At 39.6% G+C, this 12,036-nt stretch overlaps 1 protein-coding gene across 3 annotated transcripts in view; it reads left to right on the forward strand.

Moving 5' to 3' along the window:
• LOC125436328 overlaps positions 1-12,036 on the forward strand; it is a 62,378-nt gene that overhangs the window by 28,908 nt on the left and 21,434 nt on the right. For all 3 annotated transcript variants that reach the window (XM_048503222.1, XM_048503223.1, XM_048503224.1), the window contains exons 8-9: positions 4,382-4,501; positions 9,067-9,297. In XM_048503222.1, the coding sequence (XP_048359179.1) occupies positions 4,382-4,501; positions 9,067-9,297 (351 nt within the window). The remainder of the gene's footprint in view (positions 1-4,381; positions 4,502-9,066; positions 9,298-12,036) is intronic.

Below are 12,036 nucleotides of genomic sequence, written 5' to 3' on the forward strand. Positions count from 1 at the left end.
AAAGCCTAAATAATGTGGACTAGGAAATTGTTTGCAGACATCTTCTCCAATAAGAAGAGACTGAGTAAAGGGATCTTCAGTCTGGTGAGAGCCTTTATGGTGGATGAAAATGTGGAGTTCTTTGCTTCTAAGGCAGTGGTTTCATCCGCAGTGGCCAGGTTAAGCTCTCAGGATACCCACCTAACCTCCAAAAAGAAAGGACACTCATCAGTCTTAAGCCTGTTTTGCATCAGATATAAGCTGTTACTTACTTTGTGTATTCAGTTGGATCTGTCATAGCTAAACTCATAATGTGGGAAAGCTGATCTTATTCTTTGCTGCTTTTTGGACCAGCATTTCCCCACTAATCCCATTGATTCTCACCTTGATTGGGGGCATGCTTACTATAATCATTACCATTTTATAAAAATGTTTCATTAATTTGTAACCTAAATGACCTTTTACTGTTAGTGGCTCATGACCTACAAAAATATTGTATGTCATATTTCCTATCAAAGGGCACACATAGCAGGTTTTGGAATTCTTATTTCTGCAATAGATTTGAAAAGATGTTTTAACAATAAAGTGATAAATCAGGTGCCTGTGTGTGAAGCTATCAAAAGCAAAGTATGCCATGAAACCATGGGCAATTGATCAGACCATCCTTTAAAGCTTACAACACATTTTATTTTCTATAATACAATAAATGTGATTTATTATCAAATCTCTTCTTTTTGTCCTCTGAAGCAGTAGGCCTGTTGCTATGGTTACCCTTCTGAGTTGACTGTGTTCAAGGTTTTAGTTTTGCACAGTCTGAGCATGCAGACTTGCATCTCCTCTCTCATGCTGAAACCTGTTTCTTTATACTAGGAGCCAGCAAAGTAGCCTTGTTGTATGTTCCCTGGGTACATGAAACCTGTTTTCTTCCCTATGTCCACCTCCACCGCAGTGGTTTCTTCTTTGGAATCAGTTGTTTAGGCAAGCACTAGCAAGGAGAATTTGAAGAGTTGCTTGTTGAGTTGCTGTCTGAAATGTCTGGCACAGCTGGATTTCCTGCTCTAGGAGGAAACTTGGGTATGCCAAGCCCTACTAAAAACTGCATTTCTGGATGGTATGGCAGTGGTAGTAGCTCAAAAGTCACAGTGGGGCATGTTAATAGGTGGTTGGAGGGCCTCTTAAAGGGGATATCTTCAAATTGTGAAGATTTGATCTATGGCCCAAACCTAAGTCAATATGCAATGTAGATATTAAATGTATGATTAAAAGATTGTGAATGTAATGTATTGTAATCTTTTTTCCCCATAAAATCTTTCCCTTCATCCTGTCACTCCTGTATTTTTCTCATTGTTCAATTTTCCTGTGTAATCTCTTGATGCATTGGGCTAATGGCATTGGGCCCTCTGACTGCCACTGGCTTTGTTGCTCTAATGCTATGAAGAAGTCGGCCAGCTGATTTCAGATTACCAAAATACTGTATGTAGGGACCAATATAAAGCAGTTTAATGTTCTGAATAATAAAAGTGGCTGTTTGGTGGTACTGTTGTTTACAAGGGAGAGCCTCTGGAGAAGGAGAAGCTGGCAAAGGATAAATCATCAAGACATCCTTTTAAAAAACTATCCCATTTATAGAGATAGCATGATATATATGAGTGACTTATTAATTTCTAACTCTTATGATAGGATTGGTTTCCCATCAGGGTTCCAGTTGTACTACGGGTACCATATTGCAACTGTTCATTCAAAACTAATTTGCTGGATATTGTGAACTGTGCAGTTGTATATGGTGCTTATATACTAGCATTATTATAGGCAGTGGCCAGCAAGTTAAATGAGTAGGTTAGGTACAAGAATTAGAATGCTCTAGATCTGGTGCCATTGCTGTCCGCAAATCTCTGTGCTCTGAGGATATGATGTAATATTTTGTAGTCATCATGCCAACCAAACTTTTGTATTATTCTCGTACAGTGTTATAGGAATAGTCATTATTGTAGTTACTCAAAATAATTTGAATTGCAGTAACATGGCCTTTTGGATTTTTTATTACGATGAAAAATAATTTTTGGCCAAGTATGCCTCATCAGATAGCCTGCCTAGGCTTGACAAGGCACCAGTAGAAGCTGCTTTATTATCCATGGTCAAGAGAAGGTGAGCCCCATATTTGAGTATGTGCTTTAAAAGTAGTCAGGAAGCTGCTGTGTGTTATGTCATCTTTGAAACTGTTTATGGCTACAGTAATTATCACTGGGACTTGGGCTTGTTGATTTAGTGGGATGTTTGGTTTGTTAGGGTTTTAGTATCTTAAACGGGAGTTGCAACTAACTGTAGCTATTTCTCTGCCTCTTAGCATCAAAGCATATTCACTTCAATGAGCTTCCTTTGGATCCATTTCCTTACAACCTATTTAATGCTGTGGATTGTTGTCTTCAATTATCTCCATGAAACCTGCTTCTTATTTCTTTCACCACGTCTATCTGGTTTCATTGTTCGATTTCTCCCTTTCTGGTCTTCTCCCACTGCCTTTTATTAAAGGCAAAATCCTAATCCAGGAAGAAAAGGGAATGGTGCTGCTTGTGCAGCTCACTTAAGTTGGGGTAAAACCCACCTGTGGGCTCCAAATCTCTTGTTAAAAATTGGTACTCCTTGAAGAAATGCTTTAGAAATGTGAAGGAAACTATCGAATGAAAGAGTTCATAACTATTACAACATTTTTACAGCTTCTTTGGCTCATTCCGCACATGCAGAATAATGCACTTTCAAACTGCTTTCAGTGCTCTTTGAAGCTGTGTGGAATAGCAAAATCCACTTGCAAACAGTTGTGAAAGTGGTTTGAAAACGCATTATTTTGTGTGTGCGGAAGAGGCCTTTGTGTTAGGTTTTAGTGGACTAAAGTAGTAGTTAGGCTCATTTAAAAAAACAAACCATGACCAATCAGGATTCCCTGTTCTGCAAATGCAATTGTCCGTGATCACCCTGAATTCACCAGCTCATCCCAACCCAGTCATGGTTGTATGTTATATACTGTCCTACTGGTGAGCTCAATACCCTCCACCTTTTTAATGCAAACCCTTTGTTTCTTTAGGGTAATCTTGTGGACCTATTTGTTTCTTTTCCTGTTATGGATGGTGGTAAACAACAAAGCATGCAATCTCTTGACTTGGGCCTTGTTGTTTTGGAGCTTGGACAGATTTATTTTAACATTGTTTAATAAACCTTGAAAATGATTAACAACTGCTGGTCTACTTCAATCATATAACATATTCAAGGTTTCATAGGAACACCGTTATGTGGTCCACATATATTACACTGATAAAAGAAAATTGTGGGTGTATGTGACATGCTTTATTCAATGGTTGTTGTAGTAATGCTCTTCAGGTCACCTTCTTCTTACTGTTTTCCCCAATAAGGGCAACTTGTTTTGTCCTTCCCTCAGAGCCTGCACTTTTTCTGTCATTTTACCCATTTTGTGAAATGTGTTACTGAAGGAGGTAACTGCTCTTCACGTATTGCAAAAAAAAAAAAAGCAAGGTATGGGTGGTTTTTGACACTCTTAGCGATGTTTGAATTGTTCTATTAATACTGAGGGATGTATTATTTGCTTTGGTTTTTTTAAACAGGGTATTTTACTTCCCTTCGGCCGCTTCCGCACGGCCACGCTGGGGGTTTGGTCGGCGTACATGACGCCGACCCAACCCCCCCCCCAGGACCGTTTGCACGAATGGTCCCGGTAACGACAGGGAAGACGGTGCCGCGCTGCGCCATTGCCTGATCAACTTATCTTCCCTGCAACCTTCCGGCGCATCGCCGAGGCCAGGGGACACGCCCCCTGCCCTGCGCGACCGGTCCGGAGTCGCAGGGCAGGGGGGCGTGTCCCCAGGCCTCAGTGACACGCCAGAAGGTTGCAGGGAAGGTAAGTCGATCGTGAAAGGGGGGGATGGCGCCTTCCAGCCGCTGCCGTTTGCACGCACGCTGGAAGCCGCCGTTTTCCAAAAACCTTGCTCAGGGAGCGAGGTGGGAAAATGGCGGCTTTGCACCGCTGGGCCCCCCCATGCGTTTTTGCCGTCCCTAGGGCGCTGTAAACGGCCCATGCAGAAAGGGCCTTGGTTTAGAAGCAAGGTAGGGGTACAAATGCTTTAAATAAGTTGCAGTGTGTAGATTTGCATTGATAACTGAAGTTTGTTAGCAAGGAGAGCTCTTTTGTGTTAGCTTGGTATTTCGGGTATCTGGATTATCAAACCTAATTTAACCAAGGACGTCGAACTGTAAACGAATCTGCATATTTTTGTAGGTTGAGCCTATCTATTCAGTTTTGCACTATGAGGGAGGACTTAATTGTACAAGCACAAACTTCACTGATAACAATTGTGTTAAAATTATTTCCTAATGCTCTCTCTCTCTTTTGCAGATTTCTGATTTATCAAAACTTTCATTGCCTTGGACTCTGGGAGGAAATCTCATTACACAACCAATTACTCTCTTGGATCTTTGCAATGGCAAGATAGAACATTTAAATCTTAGATATGTGGTAAGGATTTCATAATTTGAAATATGAGTAAAAGCACTGCTGTTTATGTGTTTATTTAGTGCATTTTATATCATGTTACATGAAAACATGAAATTCTGAAGCAAGTCATTGATCCATCAAGATCAATGCTGGCTTCTCTGACTAGCAGCAGTTTTTCAGAGTCTCAAACTTTCTGACATTCCAGGTGGTGTTTTCAATTTTTAAATCATAGACTGTAAAATTTGTCTCAGGGCATTGACTGTCTTTTCACAAATTGGTGGTATGAGGCTGGGTATCTGTTCCTTTCTTATCAAGGCACACAGGTCTAGGAGTAGCCCTCAGATACTTCTCAACAAATCCAGATGTAGGAACATATTAGAGACTCAAAATAAATTTTCTCTGCATTTGTTGTCTCATTGTGAGACTAAGATGTTTAGAATTTATACATTTTGTTAATGTTAAAATATAAGTATCAATTTGAAATAGTATAAAGATGCTCCATAAAGAATAATTGTGATGGTAAACCAGCTGTTTGATTCAGAATGTGGTACACATTTGTGTCTGAAAGTAACAAAATATATTTATTCCAATCTATTCCAGTCCAAACAAAATATAGTTATTCCAGGCTTCCCAATGTTTTGTTTTTGGAATTGTTCAGAAAATACCAATTGTCCTTGGTTTCAGGGAGGTAAATTTGGAATTAAAAACAGACACTATGATGGCTCACATGTAAAAGGAGAAAAGGGCAATTCTAACCTCTATAGTGTGTCAAGGGTGTGACCTTTTGAATCTGAACTGAAACAAATTGGCAATGACAGTTTCTGATTTTCACTGATCTCACTTGAAAAACATTGCAAATTGTATCTTGGCAGAAGGGGCTTTCATGATGAATTATTCATGAAAATAACTTCATATGGCGCACCTGCTGAGAAGAACTTGCACTGCATATTAACATATATGCAGTAAGCTTTGCAATTAAACCGCCAATATCAAAACTGTTTGCTATGGCAATATTATAATGTATCATGCTAAAGGCAATGACAAATATGGGTTTGAATTCTTGCAGCATTTCATAATTTTAATTAGTTTTAAGAAAAGGTCACCTTCTAGCAACATAAAAACAGCTACACTTGGCCTTTTCCCTATCAATAATTATAGCAGTTCCCTTTCATTTTAGCTTGTATTTTCATACATACAATATGATTTATTTATGTAGTTTACTACCTACAAATATGAAAAGTGTTGTGCTCTTTGCTAAGTTGAATGCCAAAGATCAGATGCAGCCTTGAGACCAACAGTCCCATTTCTGAACTGATGAACACATTTACTTGAAAACAATGTCAGTTTGTTTTAAATGGCACTTGTTTCCATGTAGATGCTTTTCAGGGCTGTGTAGTAAATTTCATGATATTGCAGAGTTACAGTCAAGAAGTATTTACCAGTTCTTTCTTGAGGCTTTTGGGTAGCCTCACAGATATAACTGGATGTGTATTGGTCACACACTGGAAACGTGTGGAATTTTCAGGAGGATTTCTCTAACAACTGTCAAGCTAGATAATTTATTTCCACCTAGACATCTGCAATTATTATCACATTATACAAATAATGCATACTATCCCCATCTATGGAATTCAGAATAAGGTTTCCATGTACACATTCACCTGAGGATCACCTGCATAGCTAGGTGCTATGTGCAAGGTTCCCTTCTCTAGTTCAGTAGCATGGACACAGTATACACAGGGCTGTTTTTTTTTAAAAAAATCTAAACTCAAAGCTGTTCATTGTCCAGGAGGGAAGTAGGAGATTGGATTCAGTTCTTCTCCCCTCCTTCCTTCCCTACCTCACAGTTGATTGGCAGTCTTTTAGCTCTTAAGAGTCTCTATGTTGGACCAGACACTGGCCATGAGTTTAACAAACTTAAATTTGCTGATACTTTAAAAAAGATGCAAAGACTGAGGTATTTTGGGCTACTGTTTTTCAGTTCCTTCCTATTCCCCATTGTTTTTATAGGCGCTTTCTAGAACAGGCTGTACTTCCTTAGGTTTTCTCGAGCTTGATCAAGATCTGTTCTGAATATTGTTTTAGATTCTTCTTAGTTACAGCCTCTAGCCATTTAAGGAGAAGCACTTGCTTATTTTTGTTCGCTTTCTAGTATGCTTGGCTGGTTCATGTTCTCCTGGATTTATGATATAACTTGTTGGTAATTGTTTCGGGATTTGTCAGTCCAGTTCACAATGTCCAAGTTTTAACCCTTCATTTTTCGTACTGAGCTTTGAATCTGTGTTTCTTTCTTTCCACTCTCATAGAAATCTTATTTCTGAAAACTCTAAACTGTGTGCATCTATAATACCTAAACAGAAACATTTCCACAGCTCAGTTTCTTAAACTTCATCCTTCATCTTTGTCCTTCAGTCGTGGATAGTGGAGTCCTGGGGATGGGGTAGTTGTGGCGCATCCAGGGATGACACTGGATGGGAGGGGGGAGAGGTTTTCACCAAAGTAGGTGGAACTTTTAAAAGTGTAAAAGGTGGAATCTTCTTTCATTCTGAGTTTCAGCTCAGAGAGAATGTTGCAGGAAGGAAAGAAATAGAGATGAGGGCTTTACAGCAGGAGGGGCACACTCAGTAGTTCAGGAGCTTGTGCTGCTGCTGTTCCTCTGGGGACATTTGGAAGAACATTGTAGAAACCACATGATTTGGGATCTCTCAAGTGTTGTGGTTTTCTCTGGAGTTTTTTTTCTTTTGACATTGTTGCTCATGTTGAGAGTTTGGTAGAAACACCTTTAGTTTGATTGAAATTGCTAATTTTGTCTGTACTGGTTGTTGTTGTTGTTTAAATTTTTACCCTGCCCATTCCCAACATCAGTGACTTACAGAGATTTAAGATAAAATACAAAAAAAATACTCTAGTGGGTAAAATTACATATAAACTCTAGATGACTAAGATCCTGAGAATCCTCTGTGTGCCTCAGTTATATCAGTGGACTTCACTGTTTTCCTCCAGCAAGGCTGGGCATCACAGCTAAAAGAGAAGATTTGCAAATAAGCACTCTGCCCTACAGGATTATTTAGTGAGGTATAAATTCCAAGTGGATAACTGTGTTGGTCATCAGTTGAAGAGCAAGATTTGAGTCAGGAGCACCTGAAAGGCCAAAAAACCCCTTTGATTATGTCTGGTATCTCTGACAAAGAGAGCTTTGACTCTCAAAAAGTTATACCCCTGAAATCTGGTCTTTGAGGTGCTGCTGGACTAGAATGTTAACAGAATATATTTAAGAACAGTTCTTCATTGAAATGAAGCTCCAGTTTGTACTCCAAAATGAAATTAACATTCTAGGGAACTTGGGATCATATCTTTAGGGTACTATGATCAGTCTGTTGCCATCCTCGCCATTTTCAGTTGCCTGCTTCTTTGCCCAGGCTGGTAACCTTGTCCAAAGGAGAATGCAGAGAAAAAAAATCATACATAGTCATAAACACATTGAGAGGTAGGCAGATACAGGCATCATAGGATTATTTGTTTGCATGTAGATTTTGAAAGACTGGGGTCGACAGTGTTATCTCCACTCTGCACAGGTCTGGTTCTGTGTGATAAATGGCTGTATTTTGGGAACCCAACTACTTTTAATAGTCTTCTATTGCCCTTCAAATGTACGTGGCTGTGTATCTGAGTATAAAGAAACCTTGAAATAAAATCTCATTTGCAGTTGTCTCTACAAGAAGCTTAGAATGTCATCTATGAAATGCATAATTACGTGTAGGAGTTGGAAACGTCAAATGAATACTGAATGAAACTGGAGTATTCAAAGTTGTACATAAAAAAAGCAACTCATGTTGTGGCTATCAAGCAGTTGTGTCTTATGAAGAAATCTGAATGTCTGTTTGCATTTACATGTTTTTCTTGGCAGGTTATTTTAAAAGCATATATGATGAATACATGCTAGTCTATTTTTTGATAGATCTGTTGGTGTCAGAAACTGCAAATTTCTCTTACCAGCGCTAAACATTTCAATGCTTTTGAGATGCCTGATCTTAGTGGCAATTTCTTGTTTTTTGCTAAATGAAAACATTCTGTTCAATAAATTGCAAGTATATCTGGCTAAAGGTTTAAACAGGAAAAGGACACAGAATTCTGTGGTAGGCAGAAGAGGATAAACACTCTCTTGTTTATGCTATTCTAATACTCTGTTTAGAGGTTTGGCTGTTCTACCTCTGAGCCATTACTGTAGAAAAACAATCAGCCTTATTGGGAGAATGGCTTTGATCTGTGTTTTCCTATTTATTTTAAGAAGCTAGAAGTCAGCAATTTGTTGTGTTTGATGCTTTGTCAGATCCTGCCCCCTCAACATATGTTCTCCACAGATGGCTTGGAAAGGGTAGAAGAGGAAAAGAAGGCGACTTGCCTGGAGTTTGACATCTCCACTAAAGTTCCCAGGAGATTGTTTTATAAATGTCAGCCTTGCCACTGTAGCGCCTGCAGGTGCTCCGTTTGGGCATGTGGCCTTTCACCTGACATAATTAACTTACTTTTATTTCCACAATGTTTACAATTTCTTGTCTTAACCTTTTTTTGTTTTGTTTTCACAGAGTGCTCTTGAAGGAAAACTCAGCAAGCTGCAGAGACACCTGTTTGCCATGAGGCAAACTCTAAGTCTCATGCTTGCCCCAGGACAGAGGTCTTCTGAGACAGCTCATCACATCCTACCAACTTCTGTTTATGCTAGGCTGATAAATCAGGCAGTTCAGTGTGATCTGTCTGTGGCAGAATGTTGTAGTGATTTGCTTTCTTTGACACTGCTGGTACCTTCAGCACCTTGGGTGAGTGTTCTGTTCGGAATGTTGGGAAATGGGTTTGTTTCAAAGGCATTTAAAATGCTTTTCAAAACACTACAGTCTCCTTGTCATGCATAATCAAGTCCTTTTATGCCTTTGGCTGTTTGTGCACAGAACTGGAAAATGTCCATATTTTTAGAAAAAGTAGATTATATTGCTTGAGACTAACATGCATTGTAAAATGCTTCACAGACGTAGTCTGCAGCACATTCTTTTAGATAATGAAGAAGAAGAAGAGTTGGATTTATATCCCCCTTTCTCTCCTGTAAGGAGACTCAAAGGGGTTTACAAACTCCTTCCCCTTCCTGCTCACAACAAGCACCCTGTGAGGTAGGTGGGGCTGAGAGAGCTCCAAGAACTGTGACTAGCCCAAGGTCACCCAGCTGGCGTGTGTTGGAGTGCCCAGGCTAATCTGAATTCCCCAGATAAGCCTCCACAGCTCAAGCGGCAGAGCGGGGAATCAAACCTGGTTCCTCCAGATTGGAGTACACCTGCTTTTAACCACTATGCCACGCTGGCTCACTGGAACATGTCTGAATTTGTTTGGGTCCTTTTTTTAAGTTATACTGAAGTCTAGAAACTGCTAGCATGTGCTTCTTTCCTTTGAAATATATTGGGCCTGATGAAAGAAGCTCATACTATGGTTCTTGCACCAGAGACGCTTTAGGTTAGGGGGAGACCAGAAAATCACACTTCGCAGATACATGTAAGGCACAGGTTTCATCCTTCTGTAAGGGAGCAGGTATCAGCATCTTCAATGCCCTTGATAGGTCAGAGGGTTTGAATGTATATAAATGAGGAGATTTTGATAGTCCCTCTTATGATGCCTGATATGACAGTGAGGAGACAGAAAACTTCCCTCATACTTTTAAATTATATTTTAAAGAAAATGATAAATTATAGAAGATTTGATTTGAAACAATGCAAACCTTTTGGAACATCTCTAGAACAATGTTGTGTTCCACCCACAGGTTAAGCTTCAGAATGATCTTTCCACTTCTAAAACTTGAAGGATGTATCTGAACTGACAAAGTTCTTCCCTGGAAGCAGGGGACTGTCACAAAGAGAATTCGCTTGAGCAAGAGCCTTTTCTTTTTTCTTTTTTTTAAGAGTTTTTCCTCCAACCTTTGTAAATATATTGTAAATATATAATGTGTAAAGGGAACATAAGTCAACAGGTTAGTGGAGAAAAAAGGCCAGTGTCATATAGAAAAGGACAGGGTTAGAAACTCAGCTTGACAATTTTTCTGCAAGCTTCTCTTAGATTCTTATAGTGCTAACATCAAAGGTTTTTTGTGTATTTGTAAAGCTTTTTATGTATTTATAGAGTGTAGCAATTCTATGTAGATTAGTATTCAGATGTTTTTAAAAAGCATTATCATGCAGTCTAATTATCCATGAGAATATTGGATACCTTTCAGATGAACAACAATCAAGGAAAGTATAATACGAACTATATTTGTATTTGATCTTGATTAAATATTTGAAACATCTTTACATTCAAGTCTGCATTGAAGTTTGCACTTACAGTGGAATTATAATTCCTCTGATTTAAAAATAATCCTTTCATATTCCAAATGAGCAGAGCTGCAAGTCTCTGCATGTGTATTCAGGAACAAGCCCAATACTGTGGGAATTGCTTTTGAGTCCAAACAGATACAGTTGTGGTACATGTCTAATAGAATTGCAGCAAGCAACTAACATAATTAAAAGGAAGTTATCCACCTATTTGTCTGTCTTTCGGTTCCAGTAACAAATACCATTAATCTTGAGCCATGAAATCCAACAGTGTATGTTAACACAAATATGTTCCAAACACTTCTTAATCATATATCTTTCTGTTCTCAATTTCACATAATGTCAATTTTGGTAATTATTCATAAATTGAAAGCTAATTCACAGTCTTGGTTATTGAGCCGCCCCCCTCCCCCGCCCCCCAACACACAAGCAATAACCTTCAGCAACAGGCAGAGCAATCCTGATGCCACTAGTTCTTTCCCTAAAGGGTTTGGTTAGGCAGTGGCTGGCAGGAAAAAGAGTCAGTAGTGAGGTTTCAGTGGCTGCAGCCACATACAGGTGTTGTGGTGAGGTGTGCAGCTGTGATGGACAAGGCAGGCATAACCAATCAGGAGCTGGCAGCTACAGGATCACCGGAGCCCCCTTGGGTTTACACAGCTCCTGCAGCATCATTCCCATTGTCCACTAGTATACAGCACCCAAGATGAAGGGTTACAACCATCGATGCTTAGAGGACTGTTTTATGGGCTCCCTGGCCATCATTAAATACTCACCTTGGCACCCACACAGCCATGAGTTGCATCATTGACCACTGCAGCCGTATACTGCAATTAGTCTCTGGAACCAGCAGAGAAGAGTAGCAGTGGAGAAGAGGATTGGGCCAGAAATGGCTGGATGAGCTCTGGTTTTCTTTTCAGAGGGCTTTTCTCAAACCCATATATTTTAAACAGTGTATTTTTAATAGGGGTCTTCTCTTTTTTTCTCCTTGTCCTGGGGCTGCTGATTGGTGGGGGCTGCTGAGGCTGCTGATTGGTGGGGCCGCTGAGAGGTGGGGCTTTTCAAATTTTTAAATGTTTTTAGTTAGTCTGATTTTTGTTATAGGCCTCATTTTTCCAAATGCTGCCAGCTAGAAGCTTGATGCATGCAGTAGCCTCCCCACTATTCCCTCATTATTTTTATTTAAACAGCCTGAACTCCACAACTCCT

This window comes from Sphaerodactylus townsendi, linkage group LG07 (assembly GCF_021028975.2).
Source record: "Sphaerodactylus townsendi isolate TG3544 linkage group LG07, MPM_Stown_v2.3, whole genome shotgun sequence".
NCBI classification, from domain to species: Eukaryota; Metazoa; Chordata; class Lepidosauria; order Squamata; family Sphaerodactylidae; genus Sphaerodactylus; species Sphaerodactylus townsendi.